Source organism: Cherax quadricarinatus, chromosome 53 (genome assembly GCF_038502225.1).
Source record: "Cherax quadricarinatus isolate ZL_2023a chromosome 53, ASM3850222v1, whole genome shotgun sequence".
Taxonomy (NCBI): Eukaryota; Metazoa; Arthropoda; class Malacostraca; order Decapoda; family Parastacidae; genus Cherax; species Cherax quadricarinatus.
In genome coordinates, this window is record NC_091344.1 from 17,783,591 (window position 1) to 17,807,902 (window position 24,312).

Below are 24,312 nucleotides of genomic sequence, written 5' to 3' on the forward strand. Positions count from 1 at the left end.
GTGTATATACAGTGTGACATACAGGAGAGTTTTGTCACTTCTTACCTGAGACGTGAGGAGTGTTATGTGGCAGCAGAGGTCGTGGTCATTCACTCTTCACCTCCATCATTGACATTTTTAACCCATTTTGCCCCCCCCCCATCATACCCATACCCATCCACAGTTATTATGCCTTCATTTATTCTTTATTGTTCTAAAATAAATCGCGTAGTTATAAATAAATAGTGGCATCTTGCTCTACCAACTTGCCCAACAACAATATACTATTAATATACTTCATCACACCATTCTACAGACATGAATATATCTTTTGTCTTATATAAATTAGATTCACTTATAATTAATAATCTACTGTACAACTATAATCTACTGTACAACAAATATAATTCTTAGTGTTAAGTATTATTATTATTATTATAATCAAGGGGGAAGCGCTAAACCCGGAGGATTATACAGCGCCTGGGGGGGGGGATGTGGAAGGCATTTATTTATTTATTTATTTATTTATAATTTGAGCACACTTACAGAGGTACAAAAAAAAATACAGATAAGAGCAGCATGCCAAAGCCACTTATACTATGCATAGCATTACGGGCTGGCTTAAAATTAACTTAAGATTAACTAAGCAATGATGAAATCAGTGAAAAACATTAATGTAAACTGATTACTATAAAGCACAAGTGAGTATTACAAAGACAGGTCATATGGTTGGATGCATTGTTGTAAATTCAGTAGAATGGAGTATTCTGTTAGGTAGTGAATTTAAAAATAATAAAGTTAGATTGGGTTTTAGGTTTAACATTTATGTGATATAATTGTGAGAAACATTTAAGATATACAATTTATAAGGTTCAGTTATTCAGTATTTATTTGGTTTTGGGTGAGTAAGTGATCTTTGAGAAGAGACTTGAATTTATAAACAGGTAGTGTTTCTTTTATATTTACAGGTAATGAATTCCAGATTTTAGGGCCTTTTATGTGCATTGAGTTTTTGCATAGCGTGAGATGGACACGAGGAATATCAAAGAGTGATCTGTGCCTTGTGTTATGGTCATGTGTTCTGTTGAGGTTGGCAAGGAGATGTTTGAGGGGAGGGTTAATATCAGAGTTGAGTGTTCTATGTATGTAATAGGTGCAGTAATAAGTATGGATGTTTTGTATGGTGAGTAGGTTGAGTGTATTGAATATTGGTGGAGTGTGCTGCCTGTAGTGAGAATTTGTTATCATTCTAACTGCAGCCTTTTGTTGGGTAATTAGTGGTCTGAGATGGTTACTTGTTGTTGAGCCCCATGCACAAATTCCATAGGTGAGATAGGGGTAAATAAGAGAGTGATATAGGGCCAGGAGGGCTGACTGTGGAGCATAGTACCGTATCTTCGATAGTATGCCTACAGTCTTGGAAATTTTCTTAGAAATTTGTTGTATATGTGTATGAAATTTGAGTCTATTATCAAGGTGGATTCCTAAGAATTTTCCCTCTGTTAGCTTTGTGATAGGTGATCCGTTTATCATTATGTTAAGAGGGACATCTGTAGCACTGTTACCAAACTGAATGAAGTAGGTTTTGTCAATGTTTAGTGTAAGTTTGTTAGTCCTCATCCAGGTAGATATTTTCTGTAATTCGGTATTTACAGTATTGGCTAGCGTGACTGGGCTCGGGTGGGAGAAGACGTATGTTGTGTCATCAGCAAATAGTGTGGGTTTGAGTAATTGAGAAGCATTTGGTAGGTCATTTATGTATAGGAGAAAGAGAAGAGGGCCAAGGACACTTCCCTGTGGGACACCAACTGTAATTGGTTGTGCAGAAGAGTTTGCCCCATTTGCGTACACATATTGGCTTCTGTTGCTGAGGTATGACTTGAGGTAGTTGAGGGAGTGCCCTCTTATACCATAGTGTGATAATTTTACGTGGAGCAAGTCATGGTCAACTGTATCAAAAGCTTTACGTAAGTCAATGAAGATCCCCAGTGGGACTTCTTTTTTCTCTATTGCAGTGTATATATGTTCTAGCATGTGTATAATAGCATCATTAGTATTTTTATTAGGCCTGAATCCAAATTGGCAGGGGTTGAGTATGTTTTGGGAGATAAGGTAGGAGTAGATTCGTTTATGAATTAATTTTTCGAAGATTTTTGAGAGAGGGTGTAAGTTGGATATTGGCCTATAGTTATTCAACTCTGTTTGGTCTCCTCCTTTGTGGATCGGGAGCACAGATCCAATTCCCTAAATCAAGAGCCCCTCACCAACATCAAGGAACCTTCCTTGAGGGGTTAGTGTTAAGTAGTCAGTAAGATAATAATGTTAAGTGGGCCCATAATGCCTAGGCATAATAGAGGCTCTTTGCATAGCAACCCATTATTGTAAATACATAATCTCAATGTACTATTTGCAGAGACATCAATAAATAAATAAACAGTCAATTTTATTTTCAAATTGTGTATTACCCTGACAAAATATGGCGACATTTACTTAATATATTTTAGAATGTCCCTGGTTATGCAAAGCATTTCTGGCAGACTAAAACTTGTCGTTGTAAAGTTATGTTTTTGAAATTAAATTATTTGAATAATAGTTTTAATATAAGCACATTATTAAATATAATGATTATTTCAAGTAACAAAACTGTATAGTATTGATTATTTTAGTTAGAATAATTATATGGGGTGGAAATACAGTGCATACATGAGTAGTCTGGTAGGCAACACACAGCTGTATAGCCCTTGTGGCTTAGCGCTTCTTTTTGATTATAATAATAATAATGGTAGGCAACACTCACCTCACACATAGAGTGTCCGTGGTTCGATTCCCGGCACTGGTGGAAACATTGGACGTGTTTCCTTACACCCGCAGTCCCGTTCACCAAGCAGTAAGTAGGTACCTGGGCGTTAGTCGACTGAAATGGGTCGCATCCTGGGGGACAAGACTGAAGGACCACAGTGACACACTGACTTTCTTGGGTTATCCTGGATGGCTAACCCTCTGGGGTTAAAAAGCCGAACAAATCTCATCTTACACTCGTTTACATACAGGTAGCCAAAACGAAACAATGTTCATGCTCTTTATGACCCTTAAGGGTTTAGTCGCCTAATAATAATAATAATAATTAAATCATGATTTATTACAGATACAAATGTCAATCAATTTATGTAGCAGTTCCTTAATACAACTGACCATAATATTTCTACATTAGAATACGACCACAATTTCTTGTTCCCGGAATGAAATTCCGGGCTGTGGCTCGTACGTTGGCTTGCGTGCAGCCAGCAGTAACAACCTGATTGATCAGGCTCTGATCCACCAGGAGGCCTGGTCACAGACCGGGCCGCGGGGGCGTTGACCCCCGGAACTCTCTCCAGGTAAACTCCAGGCTCCAGGTAAATACTAAGAGGCGTCTGCATGCACACCTAACCATCACCCACCCCTGGCAATCATTGCACCGTGCTGTAATAAGGTCTTTAATCTTTAAATAGTTGACTAACACAAGTAACTCTTGTCTGCCAGGTGATTATGAGCAGCAAGTGTAATGAGGCTTGTGTTGGTGGTTCGTACGTTGGATTACGTGCGGCTGGCAGTAACAGCATGGTTGGTCAGGCCTTGGTCAACCATGCTGTTACTGAAAAATATGGTGATACCGACAAGGTGTGCAATAAGACACTTATGTACAGTTCAGGACATTTATTAAATTAATAAATATCCTGAACTGTACATAAGTGTCCTTTTCACGCGTTAAGATAAGATTTTGTTCTGATTTTTAACCCCGAAGGGTTAGCCACCCAGGATAACCCAAGAAAGTCAGTGCGTCATCGAGGACTGTATAACTTATTTCCATTGGGGTCCTCAATCTTGTCTCCCAGGATGCGACCCACACCCGTCGACTAACATCCAGGTACCTATTTGCTGCTAGGTGAACAGGACAACAGGTGTAAGGAAACGTGTCGAAATGTTTCCACCCGCCGGGAATCGAACCCGAGCCCTTCGTGTGTTAGTTAGTTTAATATGTTTATTATGCACCCCATACCCATCCTGTGGGCGGTAGTCAAAAGATTACAGAGGTACATAATTGGTCCAGGGACTGGACTCCAAAGTTTTGATAGCTGAGCAAGTTACAGAGGTAATGAATTCACAATTTACAAAGGTAATGAACTCACAATTTACAAAGGTAATGAACTCCAGGTAGGTCTAGTCACAATCATGACAAGTTACAAAGGTATTTACAGATTTTTTTTTATATTTTATTTAAACTCAGGTACAAAATTATATGGGAACATAATCAATATGTAACAAGATACAGGCAGTAAAACGATAATCTGCAGTGACTACACAAATACCAAAGAAGCACTTATATAATGACATCAGAATTGGCTGCTGCACTCCAATCAAACACTACTTTTATGTACCGTGCTTCACGTGAAAAGATGGTCTTATAATAAAAACGATAGTCCTACTTAGTAATGCTGACACTCCCCCCCTTGAAAAACATACCACTTTCACCTGAGTATACTCATTGACATCTCTTACACATTTATTAGAGCATTAAGGATATCATTGACAACATGTATAAACACAATCCGTGTGTGAAGCGGGAGCTTTAGCCACCAGGCCACCGGGCCCTTAACACTCCAGGGAAGCAAACTCTGTTTCACTTCACTTGTAAACTGAGTTTGGTTGTGAGAGTTGGGTGTCTGTATGTAGTTGGTAGATGGAGAATCCACCCCACACGGGTTTAGCGCTTCACATAATCATAATAAAAATATAATAATCTACCGCTGAAGTCCCAATATGGCTTAGCGTTTAGCGAGCAGTTAATCGGACTAAGGGTCGACAATCTAAATGATTTTTAATTATGAATGAGACTCAGAATCTGGTTAATTATAAAAATCTGATATAATCATAAGGTCACAGGACTTTGAAAAAGCAATAAATGACATGCTCGTGCACTTTGCCCCAGACCAAGGCTCGTGAAACTCCGTGTTCATCAACAACTGCAAGAAACCACTTTGACGTGCCTTAAATACTCTAGTCACTAAAATCAAAAGATATAGCCACACTCCACAAAGGTGGCAGTAAAACAGTTGCAAAGAAATACAGACCGATAGCACTAACGTCCCACATAAACATCTTCACAAGGGTTCTGAGAAGCAAGATCGCCAACCACTTGGATAACCCTCAATTGCACAACCCAGGGCAGCATGGGTTTAGAGCAAGTCGCTCCTGCCTCTCACAGCTACTGGATCACTATGACATGGTACTGGATGCAATGGAGGACAATCAAAATGCATATGTAGTATACACAGAGTTTGCGAAAGATTTCGACAAGTGCAATCACGGTGTATTAGCACACAAAATGCGTGATAAAGAAATAGCTGGAAAAGTTGGTAGATGGATCTATAACTTCCTGACAAATAGAACACAAAGAGTAATAGTAAACAGAGTAAAGTCAGAGGCAGCTATAGTGAAAAGCTCTGTTCCACAAGGTGCAGTATTCGCCCCCATCCTGTTCTTCATCCTCATATCTGAAATAGACAGAGATGTTAGCCACAACACCGTGTACTCCTTTGCTGACGATACCAGAATTGCATGATAGTGTCATCCATCGACGTCACTGCAAATCTCCAAGCGGACATTAACCAAGTCTTTAAATGGGCCTCAGAAAACAATATGTAGTTCAATGAAAACAAATTTCAATTAATCCATTATGGAAAACTCGAGGAAATACAAAACTGGATCGGGGTATAAAACAAATTCTAACCACATAATTGAGCGAAAAACTAATGTGAAGGACCTGGGAGTGATAATGTCAAAAGGTCTCACTTTCAAAGATCACAACCACATGTGCTAGGAAAATGATAGGATGGATATTGAGAACCTTCAAAACAAGGGATGGCAAGTCAATCACTTGTTCTCTCAAGTCTGGAGTTTTGCTGCACATTAACGGCTGCTTTCAAGGCAGCTCTACCTGGAGCTCATTACCTTTGTAAATTCTCATGATTAATGTGTTTGATTCATTACCTTTGCAATTATTCATGAGTGTGACCAGCTCTACCTGGAGCTCATTCAAGTCATGATTATGACCAGATCTAGTTCATTACCTTTGTAACTTTGCTATCAAAACTGTCCCTGGACCAATTATGTACCTCTGTAATCTTTTGACTACCGCCCACAGGATGGGTATGGGGTGCATAATAAACATTAAACTAACTAACTTTCAAGGCAGGCGAAATTGCAGACCTTGAGAATATACAAAGAACTTTCACTGCACATATAAGTACAATAAAGCACCTAAATTACTGGGAACAGTTGAAGTTTCTTGACCTGTACTCATTGGAAAGCAGGCGAGAAAGGTACATGATAATATACATTTCGAAAATCTGAGAGGGACTAGTCTCAAATCTACACACGGAAATCACTCCCTATGAAAGCAAAAGACTTGGCATGTGGTGTAACATCCCCCCTTCAACGAAAAGCAGCGCTATGAGTACGCTAAGAGAAAATACAATAAGTGTCAGGGGTCCAAGACCATTCAACTGCCTCCCAGCATCCATAAGTGGTAATACCAATAGACCCCTGGCCGTCTTCAAGAGGGAGCTGGACAGGCACCTAAAGTCAGTACCTGACCAGTCGGGCTGTGGTTCGTACGTCGGTTTACGTGAGGCTAGCAATAACAGCATGGTGGATCAAGTGTTCCGAGGGGCGTTGACCCTCAGTACACCTTCTAAGGATCCACTTAATATTTAACGTAAAGTGATAATGTTGTTTTGGATTATCAGTAATGTACCGATAATTTCCATCGGATATTAATATACTAATATGTATAGTAAAATTTATTTAGAATCTTGATTAATTAATATTAGTAATTTCTGATTACATGTTGTACTGGCCCGAAGCCATAATAAATGTGATCTTTGATATAGTAATGAAGATCCTTTTGATATAATTTCAGAAATTAATGTGTACCAAGTCAAAGAAAGGTTGGTTCGGGAACACTCTTAATAATAATATCTATTTTTCCAAGTACACGTACAAGATGTACAGGCCTAGCTGCCCCTTGTTATGCAGAGCATTTTGGGCAAATTAGGTCAGTTTTGTCCCAGGATGCGACCCACACCAGTCGACTAACACCCAGGTACCCATTTTATACTGATGAGTAAACAGGAAACACGTCATAGTGTTATTCAACCGTACCGGAGATTCGAATTCCGGACCTCAGTGTGTGAGCTGAGTGTGCTAGCGATCGAGCAACGGGACATCTAAAGATGGAATATGTAAGCAATATTAACTTGTGCACATCCCTCATTATTTTCAATGATAATCTTTCAGTGATTGATCCTTCACACGTTAATACATTACTTGTATCATTATATAATATTCAAGTGAAGTATGGTAATTAATTCGTGTAGATGAATGACTCACTTGCTACTCTGTTAAGCCTGGAGACTGAATATAATATTTGAGTTTTTTTATATAATGTTTAAAAAAGTTGGGTTATACACGCCACATGACTTCGAACAGGCGATAAATGACATGCCCATGCACTCTGCCCCAGGGCCAGACTCATGGAACTCCGTGTTCATCAAGAACTGCAAGAAGGCCCTATCACGAGCTTTTACCATCCTATGGAGAGGGAGCATGGACACAGGGGTCGTCCCACAGTTACTAAAAACAACAGACAGCCCCACTCCACAAAGGGGGCAGTAAAGCAATAGCAAAGAACTACAGACCGATAGCACTAACATCCCATATCATAAAAATCTTTGAAAGGGTCCTCAGAAGCAAGATCGCCACCCATCTAGAAACCCATCAATTACACAACCCAGGGCAACATGGGTTTAGAGCAGGTCGCTCCTGTCTCAACTATTGGATCACTACGACAAGGTCCTAGATGCACTAGAAGACAAAAAGAATGCAGATGTAATACGTATATACAGACTTTGCAAAAGCCTTCGACAAGTGTGACCATGGCGTAATAGCGCACAAAATGCGTGCTAAAGGAATAACAGGAAAAGTTGGTAGATGGATCTATAATTTCCTCACAAACAGAACACAAAGAGTAGTAGTCAACAGAGTCAAGTCCGAGGCGGCTACGGTGAAAAGCTCTGTTCCACAAGGCACAGTACTCGCTCCCATCTTGTTTCTCATCCTCATATCTGACATAGACAAGGATGTCAGCCACAGCACCGTGTCTTCCTTTGCAGATGACACCTGTCAGCCACAGCACCGTGTCTTCCTTTGCAGATGACACCCGAATCTGCATGACAGTGTCTTCCATTGCAGACACTGCAAGGCTCTAGGCGGACATCAACCAGATCTTTCAATGGGCTGCAGAAAACAATATGAAGTTCAACGATGAGAAATTTCAATTACTCAGATATGGTAAACACGAGGAAATTAAAACTTCATCAGAGCACAAAACAAATTCCGGCCACAAAATAGAGCAATAACCAACGTCAAAGACCTGGGAGTGATCATGTCGGAGGATCTCACCTTCAAGGACCATAACATTGTATCAATCGCAGCTGCTAGAAAAATGACAGGATGGATAATGAGAACCTTCAAAACTAGGGATGCCAAGCCAATGATGACACTCTTCAGGTCGCTTGTTCTATCTAGGCTGGAATATTGCTGCACACTAACAGCACCTTTCAAGGCAGGTGAAATTGCTGACCTAGAAAATGTACAGAGAACCTTCATGGCGTGCATAACAGAGATAAAACACCTCAATTACTGGGAGGGCTTGAAGTTCCTGAACCTGTACTTCCTGGAAGAGATGCATGATTATATACACCTGGAAAATCCTAGAGGGACTAGTACTGAACTTGCACACGAAAATCACTCACAACGAAAGCAAAAGACTTGGCAGACTATGCAACATTACCCCAATGAAAAGCAGGGGTGTCACTAGCACGTTAAGAGACAATACAATAAGTGTCAGGGGCCCGAGACTGTTCAACTGCCTCCCAGCATACATAAGGGGAATTACCAATAGACCCCTGACAGTCTTCAAGCTGGCACTGGACAAGCACCTAAAATCGGTACCTGACCAGCCGGGCTGTCGCTCGTACGTTGGATTGCGTGCAGCCAACAGTAACAGCCTGGTTGATCAGGCTCTGATCCACCAGGAGGCCTGGTCACAGACCGGGCCGCGGGGGCGTTGACCCCCGGAACTCTCTCCAGGTAAACTCCAGGTAAACTCCAGGTAAACACAAGCCTCACGCACGCACGCACACACGCTGAGTCTCGACCCCTACAACCACATATAGGTGAGTACACACACACACACACACACACACACACACACACACACACACACACACACACACACACACACACACACACACACACATATGCTGCAGCATATGGGCACCTGGCAAACCTGAGAATAGGGCTCCGACACCTCAGTAAGGAATCGTTCAAGACTCTGTACACTGTACGTCAGGCTCATACTGGAGTATGCAGCACCAGTTTGGAACCCACACCTGGTCAAGCACGCCAAGAAATTAGAGAAAGTGTAAAGGTTTGCAACAAGGTTAGTTCCAGAGCTAAAGAGAATGTTCTACGAAGAAAGGTTAAAGGAAATCGGCCTGACGATACTGGAGGACAGAAGGGTTAGGGGAAACATGATAACAACATACAAAATACTGCGAGGAATAGATAAGGTGGACAGAGACAGGATGTTCCCGAGATGGGACACAGAAACAAGGGGTCATAATTGGAAGTTGAAGATTCAGGTGAGTCAAAGAGATGTCAGGAAGTATTTCTTCAGCCATAGAGTTGTCAGGAAGTGGATAGTCTGGCAAGTGATGTAGTGGAGGCAGGAACCAAACATAGTTTTAAGACGAGGTATGATAAAGCTCATGGAGCAGGGAGAGAGAGGACCCAGCAGCGGTCAGTGAAGAGGCGGGGCCAGGAGCTGAGTATCGACCCCTGCAACCACAAATAGGTGAGTACATAAAAAACACATACATAAATACACTACATAACCAAATCCACATATGCAACAGATCAAGTATCTATCGACAAGTTCCTTTGACAACTGGTAACTAATACTACCCCAGAAACACCTACCTGTGAAACAACAATTCAAGCGTCTGTCGGCAGGTTCCTTTGACAAATGGCAACAAACTAGCTAACACAGCAAATATAATACGTATAATGAAACAGGATGAGAGAAGTGACGGAGGTTAAAACTTTCCTTGAGTCAAGAATTTCACCACCGCTGGCGAGGTCGAACCCCAAGAAAACTATGAAGCAACGGGCCACCCCGATAGGGTGCTTCGAGAGAAAAACAAAGGAGCACTAGGAAAGGAAGCATTGTATGACCCGTACGCGTTTACCGTTTGTTTTAAAATATAATTATTATATTAACTGTACAATAATAATATAGAATAATTTATAATATATGTATTATTGCAATCTGAAAACACGCAAATTGTCATATGTATGTATACATACATACATATATATATATATATATATATATATATATATATATATATATATATATATATATATATATATATATATATATATATATATATATATATATATATATATATATATATATATATATATATATATATATATATATATATATATATATATATATATATATATATATATATATATATATATATATATATATATATATATATATATGGCGTGTTTAATAGGTAAAACTTGCTATTTTGGCGTAAATAGCAAAACTCTTCTTGCCGAATAAGGCAAGCGAAAATTTGCGTATGCAACAATTTCGCAAAAATCATTCTGAATCTAACGAAACAAAAATAGATTTCAATGTGTGTGTTTATTAATAAATTATTGTAACCTTAGCTAAAATATATTTAGTTGGATTAGGCTAAATTAAATTGCACTTGTTATAATAAGGTTAGGTAAGTTTTCTAAGGTACTTTTGATACAAAATTATTAATTTTTACATTAATATAAATGAAAAATATATCTTTAAATGTATAAGAGAAATTTTTTAGAAAGCACTTAATTTTAAATGAGTTCTTGCTAAATGACCAATTTTACCTATTTATTAACCCTATGTAGTTGTGTTGCTATTTATTTATCAGTCGATTGTTTGAACACACACACACACACACACACACACACACACACACACACACACACACACACACACACACACACACACACACACTTTATACACTGTGTACGTCAGGCCCATACTGGAGTATGCAGCACCAGTTTGGAACCCACACCTGGTCAAACACGTCAAGAAATTAGAGAAAGAGCAAAGGTTTGCAACAAGGCTGGTTCCAGAGCTAAGGGGAATATTCTATGAAGAAAGGTTAAGGGAAATCGGTCTGACGACACTGGAGAACAGGAGGGTCAGGGGAGACATGATAACGACATACAAAATACTGCATGGAATAGACAAGGTGACAGAGACAGGATATTCCAGGGATGGGACACAGAAACAAGGGGTCAAAATTGCAAGCTGAAGACTCAGATGAGCCAAAGGGATATTAGGAAGTATTTCTTGAGCCACAGAGTTGTTAGAAAGTGGAATAGTCTGGTAAGCGATGTAGTAGAGGCAGGAACCATACATAGTTTTAAGACGAGGTATGATAAAGCTGATGGAGCAGGGAGAGGGAGGACCCAGTAGTTTTCACTGAAGAGGCGGGGCCAGGAGCTGAGTCTCGACCCCTGCAACCACAATTAGGGGAGTACAATTAGGTGAGTACACCCAGGGGAAGGAAAATCCTGTATCACGAACCTATTGGAGACTTGTCGAAAAATTAGAGGAGCAGGCAGGAATAGGAGAGAAAGTACTGTAATGGATCAGGGAATACCTTGCATCGGTCCGAGACGAGGTGTCAGAGTGGGTGCATGTGTCGAGTGGGATTCCATAAGGTCAGTCCTAGGTCCGGTGCTTTTTCTTGTGTATGTGAATGACACGACATATATATATATATATATATATATATATATATATATATGTGTGTGTGTGTGTGTGTGTGTGTGTGTGTGTGTGTGTGTGTGTGTGTGTGTGTGTGTGTGTGTGTGTGTGTGTGTGTGTGTGTGTGTGTGTGTGTGTGTGTGTGTGTGTGTGTGTGTGTGTGTGTGTGTGTGTGTGTGTGTGTGTGTGTGTGTGTGTGTGTGTGTGTGTGTGTGTGTGTGTGTGCAGTCCAAGAAGATACAATCAACCCACCTCTCTCTCTCGTGTCTTACTTCTGTTACTTTATCATAAAACTCCAGAAGGTTTGTGACACAGAATTTTCCTTTCATGAATCCATGCTGGTTGGCGTTTATACTCTTGTTCCGTTCCAGGTGCTCGTGTGTGTGTGTGTCGTGCCGAATAGGTTAAACTTGCGATTTTGCCTTAAATAGCAACGCTCTTCTTGCCGTATAAGACAAGTGAAAATTTGTGTATACCTGGAGAGGGTTCCGGGGCTCAACGCCCCCGCGGCCCGGTCTGTGACCAGGCCATGTATGCAATAATTTCGCAAAAATCATTCTGAACCTAACGAAAACAATATATTTCATTGTGTTTGTTTATTATTAAATTAATGTAAAGTTATATAAAATATAGTTATATTAGGCTAAACTAAATTGCGCTTGTTATATTAAAGTTAGGTAAGTTTTCTAAGGTCCTTTTGGTACAAAATTATTAATTTTTACATTAACATAGATAAGAAAAATATATCTTTAAACGTATAAGAGAAAATTATGGAAAAGACTAAATTTTAAATGAGTTCTTGCTAATTGACCAATTTTACCTATTCGGCACGATATATATATATATATATATATATATATATATATATATATATATATATATATATATATATATATATATATATATATATATATATTATTATTATTTTCATTATCACACTGGCTGATTCCCACCAAGGCAGGGTGGTCCGAAAAAGAAAAACTTTCACCATCATTCACTCCATCACTGTCTTGCCAGAAGGGTGCTTTACACTACATTTTTAAACTGCAACATTAACACCCCTCCAATATATATATATAAAAATAAAAACTTTCACCATCATTCATATCCATCACTATATTGCCAGAAGGGTGCTTTACACTACATTTTATATAACTATAACATTAACACCCCTCCTTATATATATATATATATATATATATATATATATATATATATATATATATATATATATATATATATATATATATATATATATATATATATATATATATATATATATATATATATATATATTGCAACTTTTTATGTATATTCGTCAAACTGTTCTGCATATATATGCTGAAAAATTAATGAACAGTACTAAATGTCAATAAAATAATTTCCAAGTAAATATCAGTATGTCAAATACTACTTTCTAGCTTTTATGCATTATCCTCATAATGTTATCTAAATAATTATAAGAAATGAGAGAAATAAAAGTTTCTCTCTATAACACAATATGGCAACTTAACTTGAGGTAGAGTGTGGTGGTGTGATCATGGTCTGCGCAGCAGCCCTGGCTGTCTGCTGTCACTCTCAACGCTGGAGTCTGCGCAGCATCGCTGGCTGTCTGCTGTACTGACACTCTCAACACTGGAGTCTGGCAGCTTGTCTTGCTTCCTGGTTGTGAGCCACAGCCATGACGGCCACATCTCCATCTCTGCTACTCAAGATTAGTGTCATTTCTGTGATTACCACTTTGTGTTTTGGGTGAGTATCTGACAGTGGTTTTTTGAATGTTGTTTCTGCATTATTTCTAAGAGGGAAAGGTCTTATGTAAAGACTTGAAAGTTAATTTGTTTGGTTTAAGGCTGCATGTAAATTGTATGTTAACACTGAAGAATGTTTTAATACGTTATATTGCACGGTTATCTTGATCTCTGTGACATTTTCCGAAGCTGGATGAAGATCCATCATTACTTAACATTAATCAATACGAAAAACCTGTCATATTCCATCACACAGCCTGGGTCAGCATACATTTTGTGTGCTGGAATCTGTTAGCTTGAGCTGGGAGACATCAATAGGCTAAAGTAATCTCATAGTGTATATACAGAGAGATAAACACCCGGTGAATATACAATACTTTAAAAGTTCTTAATGTTTGTAAAATACACCAGGAATCCACCGCATCTGGTGACCCTGGCGAATGTAACACACACACACACACACACACACACACACACACACACACACACACACACACACACACACACACACACACACACACACACACACACACACACACACACACACAGTAGCGATCAGTGAAGAGGCGGGGCCAGGAGCTCGGACTCGACCCCCGCAACCTCAACTAGGTGAGTACAACTAGGTGAGTACACACACACAGACAAGGTGGACAAAGACAGGATGTTCCAGGGAGGGGACACAGAAACAAGAGGCCACAATTGGAAGTTGAAGACACAAATGAGTCAGAGAGATATTAGGAAGTATTTCTTCAGTCATAGAGTTGTAAGGCAGTGGAATAGCCTAGAAAATGACGTAGTGGAGGCAGGAACCATACACAGTTTTAAGACGAGGTTTGATAAAGCTCATGGAGCGGGGAGAGAGAGGGCCCAGTAGCAACCGGTGAAGAGGCGGGGCCAGGAGCTAAGACTCGACCCCTGCAACCACAAATAGGTGAGTACAAATAGGTGAGTACACACACACACACACACACATACACACACACACACATACACACACACACACACACACACACACACACACACACACACACACACACACACACACACACACACACACACACACACACACACACACACACACATACACACACATACACACACATACACACATACACACACATACACACACATACACACACCCATACACACACATACACACACATACACACATACACACATACACACACACACACACACACACACACACACACACACACAGGAACAAGCACTTGTAAGCTGTAGTACACACGCAAACACACACATACACAGGATTTCACACCTTCCTGTGAACTGACCATCTAAACCTCGCTCCTTCTCTCTCTCCCCCTCTCTCCCTCTCTACCTATCTCTCTCTACCTATCTCACTCTTTACCTATATCTCTCTCTCTACCTATCTCTCTCTCTCTCTTCCCTCTCCCATCTCTCCCCTCTAACATCTCTTCCCTCTAACACCTCCCCCCTCTAACATCTCTCCCCCTCTAACATCTCTCCCCTCTCATTATCTCTCCCCTCTCCCTTTTCCCATCTCTCTCCCCTCCTCCCCTCTCTCTCCCCCTAGCCTCTCTCTCCCCTCTTTCTCTTCCATCTCTCCCTCTTTCCCCCCTTCTCCCCCTCTCCCCCTCTCTTTGCCTTCTCTCTCTCCCTCTCTCTCTCTCTCTCTCTCTCTCTCTCTCTCTCTCTCTCTTGCTCTCTCCCCCATTTTCCCTTCTCACTCTCCCCCTCTTCTACCCTTCCCTTCTCTCTCTCTCCCCCCTCTCTCTCTCTCTCACTCTCTCTCACTCTCACTCTTCTCCTTTTTCTCTCTCACTATCCCCCCTCTCTCATTCTACCTTCCCTTCTCTCTCTCTCTCTCTCTCTCTCTCTCTCTCTCTCTCCATCTCTTCCCCATTTTCCCTTCTCACTCTCCCGCTCTCCTTCCCTTACCCTCTCTCTCCCCCTCTCCTTCCCTTACCCTCTCTCTCCCCCTCTCACACTCTCTCTCCCCCTTTCCCTTCTCACTCTCCCCCTCTCTCTCCTACCTTTCCCTTCTCTCTTCTCTCACGAAAAAAAAATGGTGGGGACTCGCAGGAACCAGGGATCAGATGAGAATGGTTCTGGTAGGGAGGAGTGGATGGAGGAGCAGTGGAAAAGGATGGAACAAGAGTGGGAGAGAAAATTAGGAGAGCTTTCTGAAAAAATGGAGAAAGAGCTCTCTGCGAAATTGGAAAAGAGGTTGGAGAAGGAGACAAAGAATTGGGAGGCACAAGTCGAAACTGCAGTAGCCAAGATAAGGGTCCTAGAAGTTGAGATAAATAGGCTGAAGCGAGTTACAGGGGCAGTGACCAGAGAAGACACAGCATATGAAGCTGCGAGGCCGAACAGGAAGGAAGGAGTTATGAATTATGCTAAGGTCATATCAGCCTGCCAAGGAGTGAAAGGGAAGAACAGCTGGGTGCAGATGGAGAGGGTGATAGGTCGAATGCTGAGGCACAACCATGCTATCAAGAGCCACTGGAAAAATCAAGGGAGAAAATGACCACATACAGGCAGGATCCAGAGTCACAGAGGGTGAGGCAATGGGAGGAGGAAAGGGCAAAATCAGTGTTTATCCATGGACTTCAGGAGAGGAAAGGACACACACTGAAAGGCAGCAGGAAGAAAGAAAGGAGATTGAGAAAATCATCACGGAAATAGGTAAAGAGATGGACGAGATTGTAAATTTTCAGAGAATAGGGGGGTACTCGAAGGGGAGAAACTGACCGATCAAGCTGATTCTCAGGACAGAAACAGTGTGGAACAGGATCCTCCAAGAGAAATCACGGTTGAAATACTCGGAAGAGTACAAGAGGGTGTTCCTAGACAGAGACAGAACACAAGCAGAACGACAGCAGCTGAGGAAGAGGACAAAAAAGCGAAAGGAGCTAGGAAAGGAGACAAGGATGGAACCAGCAGAGGTCAGTCAGAGCAGAACAGAACAGCAAGGGCAAGCACACACACAACTATTCTCAGAACCCCACAACCTATCACACCATCCCAACACACTACAATCCATACCCACAGCCTCCACCCAACACCGAGCTATAGAATCCCACAGTATGCTACCAGGTCTCCCACCCTCACAGGCCCCCCCAAACCACAGTGTTGGAAAGGAAACTGAAGGTATGGTACACAAACGCTGATGGAATAACAAATAAGTGGGAGGAGTGGCACGAAAGAGTCAAAGAGGCATCACCGGACATCATAGCTCTCAAAGAAACCAAGCTTACAGGTATGATAACAGATGCCATCTTTCCAACGGGATACCAAATCCTGAGGAAAGACAGAGGGAACAGGGGGGGGTGGAGGAGTCGCATTGCTGATCAAAAATCGATGGAATTTTGATGAGCTGGACAGAGGAGACAGCGGAGAAGAAAGTGATTACACAGCGGGAACGCTTCACTCTGGAGGTCCCAAGGTTGTAATAGCAGTGATGTATAACCCACCACAGAACAGCAGGAGGCCAAGGCAAGAGTACGACGAGAGCAATAGAGTGATGGTTGACACACTGGCTGCAGTGGCCAGAAGAGCTCATGCATGCAGGGCAAAGCTCCTGATCATGGGTGACTTTAACCACAAGGAGATCGATTGGGAGAACTTGGACCCGCATGGGGGCCAAGATACATGGAGGGCTAAGATGATGGAGGTGGTACTGGAAAACTTCATGTACCAACACGTAAGGGACACTACAAGAGAGAGAGGAGAGGATGAACCAGCAAGGCTGGACTTAGTATTCACCTTGAGTAGTGCAGATATCGAGGACATCACATATGAAAGACCCCTTGGGGCCAGCGACCATGTGGTTTTAAGCTTCGAATACACAGTAGAGCTACAAGTGGAGGGAGAAGCAGGAAGGCCAGGACGAATGAAGCCAAACTACAAGAAAGGGGACTACACAGGAATGAGGAACTTCCTGAACGGGGTTCAGTGGGACAGAGAACTGGCAGGGAAGCCAGTTAATGAGATGATGGAATATGTAGCAACAAAATGCAAGGAGGCTGAGGAGAGGTTTGTACCCAAGGGTAACAGGAATAATGAAAAAGCCAGGATGAGCCCATGGTTCACCCAAAGGTGCAGGGAGGCAAAAACCAAGTGTGCTAGGGAATGGAAGAAATATAGAAGGCAAAGGACCCAGGAGAATAAGGAGAGCAGTCGTAGAGCCAGAAACGAATATGCACAGATAAGAAGGGAGGCCCAAAGACAATATGAAAATGACATAGCAGCAAAAGCCAAATCTGACCCGAAACTGTTATACAGCCACATCAGGAGGAAAACAACAGTCAAGGACCAGGTAATCAGGCTAAGGAAGGAAGGAAGGAGGAGAGACTACAAGAAATGACCGTGAAGTATGTGAGGAACTCAAGAGATTCAAAGAAGTGTTCACAGAGGAGACAGAAGGGGCTCCAGAAAGATGGAGAGGTGGGGCACACCACCATGTGCTGGACACAGTGCATACAACCGAGGAAGAAGTGAAGAGGCTTCTGAGTGAGCTAGACACCTCAAAGGCAATGGGGCCAGATAACATCTCCCCATGGGTATTGAGAGAGGGAGCAGAGGCACTATGTGTACCCCTAACAACAATATCCAGTACATCTATCGAAACAGGGAGATTGCCTGAGGCATGGAAGACAGCAAATGTAGTCCCAATCTTTAAAAAAGGAGACAGACATGAAGCACTAAACTACAGACCAGTGTCACTGACATGTATAGTATGCAAAATCATGGAGAAGATTATCAGGAGAAGAGTGGTGGAACACCTAGAAAGGAATGATCTCATCAACAGCAGCCAACATGGTTTCAGGGACGGAAAATCCTGTGTCACAAACCTACTGGAGTTCTATGACATGGTGACAGCAGTAAGACTAGAGAGAGAGGGGTGGGTGGATTGCATATTCTTGGACTGCAAGAAGGCGTTTGACACTGTTCCACACAAGAGATTGGTGCAAAAACTGGAGGACCAAGCAGGGATAACAGGGAAGGCACTACAATGGATCAGGGAATACTTGTCAGGAAGACAGCAGCGAGTCATGGTACGTGGCGAGGTGTCAGAGTGGGCACCTGTGACCAGCGGGGTCCCACAGGGGTCAGTCCTAGGACCAGTGCTGTTTCTGGTATTTGTGAACGACATGACGGAAGGAATAGACTCTGAGGTGTCCCTGTTTGCAGATGACGTGAAGTTGATGAGAAGAATTCACTCGATCGAAGACCAGGCAGAACTACAAAGGGATCTGGACAGGCTGCAGACCTGGTTCAGCAATTGGCTCCTGGAGTTCAATCCCACCAAGTGCAAAGTCATGAAGATTGGGGAAGGGCAAAGAAGACCGCAGACGGAGTACAGTCTAGGGGGCCAGAGACTACAAGCCTCACTCAAGGAAAAAGATCTTGGGGTGAGTATAACACCACGCACATCTGAAGCGCACATCAACCAAATAACTGCTGCAGCATATGGGCGCCTAGCAAACCTCAGAACAGCATTCCGACATCTTAATAAGGAGTCGTTCAGGACCCTGTACACCATGTACGTTAGACCCATATTGGAGTATGCGGCACCAGTTTGGAACCCACACCTAGCCAAGCACGTAAAGAAACTAGAGAAAGTGCAAAGGTTTGCAACAAGACTAGTCCCAGAGCTAAGAGGTATGTCCTACGAGGAGAGGTTAAGGGAAATCAACCTGACGACACTGGAGGACAGGAGAGATAGGGGGGACATGATAACGACATACAAAATACTGAGAGGAATTGACAAGGTGGACAAAGACAGGATGTTCCAGAGATGGGACACAGTAACAAGGGGACACAGTTGGAAGTTGAAGACACAGATGAATCACAGGGATGTTAGGAAGTATTTCTTCAGCCACAGAGTAGTCAGTAAGTGGAATAGTTTGGGAAGCGATGTAGTGGAGGCAGGATCCATACATAGCTTTAAGCAGAGGTATGATAAAGCTCACGGTTCAGGGAGAGTGACCTAGCAGCGATCAGTGAAGAGGCGGGGCCAGGAGCTCGGACTCGACCCCCGCAACCTCAACTAGGTGAGTACACACACACACACTATAGTTCCTACATTTACAGTTTATAGTCGTTTAGTTGCATAATTTTATTAAACATCTCAAAGCCCCTACTGTAATTCACACTATTTAAGTTTACTGGATTATCCTAGGGTAAATTATATAATGTACGTTGTAAGTGAGCCCGTAACTCTGTGAACTCTCGAATCTATTGTAAAATATTTTGTATATTATGTGTGAAATAAATTTTAAAGTTATCCTGCGTGTGGTAATCAAAAAAAGATTACGTGTTCTGAGTTGTTTCTTCAGTCCGTTTTTCAGCAGCTTTACAAAAGCAATATCTTTAAGGTATGGTGGATCATTTCCTGGAACGAATTTAATAATAATAATAATAATAATAATAATAATAATAATAATAATAATAATAATAATAATAATAATAATAATAATCTTAATAACCTTAATCTTAATTCCTACAAGTACATGTGCAAGGTATACAGCCTAGCTGACATCAGTGACATACTACTATATAGAAAGCCCCTCGTTATGCAGTCTACTAACACTCAGGTACCCATTTTACTGATGGGGAACATAGACAACCGGTGTAAGGAAACGCCCAATGTTTCTACCCTCGCCGTGTGAAGCGAGAACTTGACCCACGGGGCCACCAGGAATGGCAGCAGGTCTGAGGGACTTGCATAGCTATGTCTTATTCTGCTAGGGATCCGAACCGTCCTCAACATGGGTATTCCATACCATAAAACTGATACTGTATCATAGCTTTATACATAGAACAGTGTAAGTAATTTTTACAGGTTTATTTATTTCATGCATTTGTGGAGACTAGCAAATTTCCTGTAAAACACATATATAGACATACATACATACACATACAAGACATAAAGAAACGTTTTTATCTCATTGTTCCTCTTCTTGTTACCTCCTTTCTTTAGTGTCCATTTACATTCATCACCCGTCATTATTATACGATGCACCATATCTTATTTGCCAATTTTGTAACTAAGCTCCATTCCTAACATCTTTTAAGTGCAGAAGAATGTAAATTAGGCATAGGCCAAGTACTAAAGTTTTAAATGGGAAGAATAACAAGGGGTTAGACAGGAAATATGACTGCAGAGGAACAAGGATTTAAAATGGGTAAGGGATATGGAGACCAAGAATTTGCATTGTTTCATGTATGTGAATAATACATAGATGCGGGTAATAAATTATTTGTTGCAGTTATGAATTTAGGAAAGACATATGATAGGGTGGAAAGCACTGTGGTAGCTGTCGCAAATCTAAGTAGAAGAAAATGTCCTGCATGACGTATTTTACATACATCCTCAGCCTGTGCTTTTACAACATCCGCTTCCTCCTAGGACGTCAAACAGGTTGTACTGAAACAGTTCCTTCCAAGGCTTCACTGCTATGGAAAATTTTATAGGGTGATTACCTTTATGTACCTCAACATTACATGCTTACAAGTAAACTCATTGGGAGACAACCATATTGTTTACTGTAGTCACCCCGTGTAGACATGTGAGAAAACTTAACCACCCCTGGTCACGGCAAGTGGTTCCTTCGACCTCACAATCTTATCCATATCTATCCGAGACCAGTATGGATTGGATAGCACCCACAAGTACGGTGCTACTAATTAATTGTGGACTGTATAGATTATATTAGTTTAACTGAATGAAGGGGGGTGGGGTAGGTTACACATGGATATATCCATCAAGGAAAACACTTGTACATAATCTCACCACTTACCAGATATTCTCTGGTGGTCACTTTATGTAGCTGGATCACCCATAACCTATCCAATTACAACATACCTAACTGGCTAACTATCCAATTACAACATACCTATCAGTCTGCTATAACTAGAAGGGTTACTTAACTGTGGGTGATTGATACTCCTTATTCCCTCCATTCACCATCTCATTTCGATGTCCTGCTACACCAACACGGTTCTTATTCCAGCAGGACGAGGTATCCGTCGGTTTGTCCCGGTTTAGAAGTCGTGATTCCATAAAGCTTCACTATCCTCGGTACGAGAATCACGCGTTCACTCGGAGCAGGGCGATCTATTTCACATCCCACATTCTCTTAACTTAATGTTATTATCACTGATTACATTACCATTCACAAGACGATTTAACGTCTCATAATTATTATACACATTAGAGGTCACTCCATTAAGATCTGAGGCCGATGAGTGAGGATTAACACACAGGTATTTCCCCTGGACACACACCATGGCCGCGCACCAGTCACACCCGGTCGAACCATTATTCACTAATTTTACCACCTTTTTACGGTGGTCCCGTAAGTCACGTTCCCTCACTCTTCACCAGGAACAGTTACGACACTTCCTATTATGAAGTGAGGCCCATATTAATCCTTAAGCCACCGTGAACGCCAATTTCCTGGTTCCATGCTTTCCCAGCCTCCTCACTACATTCAAAAAACTCCCGCCTCCTCCTCGTGCCCCAGCTCGACCTCCCCCCGCACATCCGCGCATGCGCAAAGGGAACTCTTGGTTCTATCCTATTGTCAAATACATTTTTGACTCATATCGACACATTAAACATCTATTAGGCGCTATAGCTTCAGAAAATCAAAAAATTTTCCACAACTGTGTAAACTTTTAGAACTTTGAATCAAGAGCCCCTCTTCCCCAGGGCTGAAGTCCTTGGGGATCTTGGAGGCCTAGCTGGGGAGGGGAACACTTCGGAGGCTTGCATGAGGCTTATATTTTGTTCCTCACTCATTGCCTGTTGAGAGTTTATGTAAAAAATTAGAGGTGCAAACAGGAGAGTATATTTCATCAGTAAAAATATTTTTCTGCATTTCAGTGCAGTCTGCTACGGTATTGTATTTAGTGAGAGACCTCTCGTAACTTTAAATACAAATATTGTACTATGTGGTGTGGTTGGTGGTAGCCTCAGTGTATGTGTACCATACCAATCTGTTGACGCTAGTGCCGCTGGCCAGATAAGAGAACATAGCTCACTACAGTAACTGGGAGCCTCTGGCCTACCACCCACTACACTTTAAAACTTCTGAGCCTCACTCTACTTGTACAGTTGCTATGAATCCCATCACACATTGGATTACGCCTTCATGATAAAGTTGATATGTTAGCCGAGAAGAGTACCCAGAAGATAGATTTTTTTAGATTTTGCCACCGAAGTGGCTAGTTTATTGTGCACCCCATATCCATCCTGTGGACGGTAGCGCGAGAGCATATGGATACACAAAAGGCCTAGGAACTAGGCCCCAAAGGGTTAACAGGAATACATATGGATTTATATCTACATATCTATAGTTCACTTATCTGTTACAAGCAAATTTAGGAAATTTGCTTAGTATATCTGGTATCTTATTTTCATTAATAAGATATCTTGACATGTCACATAGGTTATTATACTGTCTGTCTCTGTATTCCTCAATAAGTGGACAATTAAGCACATAGTGTTCAAGAGAGTGACCATATGCCTGATCACATAATTTACATTTAGTTTGATCATCATCTGTGTGTCTCCCAAACTGCCAGAAGTACTTGTAACCAAGCCTAAGCCTGGCCACTACAACATCAGTCAGTCTGTTCACATTGCAAGTTGCTCCATAAACATACTTATCTACGTTCATGTTATCATAGTGGGTTATAGATCTACTCAGGCTTCTAACTGCATTCCTATAACAATCATTTTCATTATTTACTTCTCTCCTAATATTATTCCTAATGCTAGACACAGTTATACCAAAGTTATATTCTACATTCTCCTTCTGGGTACTCTTCTTGGCTAACATATCAACTTTATCATGAAGGAGTAATCCAATGTGTGATGGGATCCATAGCAATTGTACATTAATTCCTTTGTCCCTAATTTTTGAGTATCTATACCTGGCTTCCCCAATGAGCATGTTGTTGGAGTCATTATATGAGCCAAGAGCCTTCAATGATGACATAGAATCAGTAATGATGATAGAGTCAAGCTCAGTGTCATAGGTTAGCTTTAGCGCCATTAGGATTGCAAACAATTCAGTTTGCAGTGTAGACGCCCAGTTGTTAATTCTTATGCCTAACTCAACAAATTTATTATCGTTCTTAACTAGGGAGGTGGCAACAAGAGCAGATGCAGCCCTGCCGGAAGACTCCTGTTTAGATCCATCAGTGTACCCAGAAGGAGAATGTAGAATATAACTTTGGTATATTTGTGTTTAGCATTAGGAATAATATTTGGAGAGAAGTAAATAATGAAAATGATTGTTATAGGAATACAGTTAGAAGCCTGAGTAGATCTGTACCCACTATGATAACGTGAACGTAGATAAGTATGTTTATGGAGCAACTTGCAATGTGACTGATGTTGTAGTGACCAGGCTTAGGCTTGGTTACAAGTACTTCTGACAGTTTGGGAAACACGCAGATGATGATCATACTAAATGCAAATTATGTTATCAGGCATATGGTCACTGCTTAATTGTCCACTTATTGAGGAATACAGAGATAGACAGTATAATAGCCTATGTGACATGTCAAGATATTAATGAAAATAAGATACCAGATATACTAAGCACATTTCCTAAATTTGCTTGTAACAGATAAGTG

At 41.3% G+C, this 24,312-nt stretch overlaps 2 protein-coding genes across 3 annotated transcripts in view; one reads left to right on the forward strand and one right to left on the reverse strand.

Annotated features, from left to right (window-relative positions):
- The window catches only part of Glo1 (Glyoxalase 1), a 104,024-nt gene extending 103,822 nt beyond the window's left edge, over positions 1-202 (reverse strand). The window contains exon 1 of one of the 2 annotated variants that reach the window (XM_053781441.2): positions 46-202. The gene's annotated coding sequence lies outside the window, so the exon portion shown is untranslated. Of the gene's footprint in view, positions 23-45 lie in introns of those variants that run through there. The other variant, XM_053781443.2, reaches the window with a different exon arrangement.
- Positions 203-13,451: 13,249 nt separating this feature from the next.
- LOC138854262 (alpha-2-macroglobulin-like) overlaps positions 13,452-24,312 on the forward strand; it is a 67,761-nt gene continuing 56,900 nt past the window's right edge. Inside the window, exon 1 of the mRNA XM_070096367.1 lies at positions 13,452-13,672. Coding sequence (XP_069952468.1) covers positions 13,602-13,672 — 71 coding nt within the window. The 5' untranslated portion in view covers positions 13,452-13,601. The remainder of the gene's footprint in view (positions 13,673-24,312) is intronic.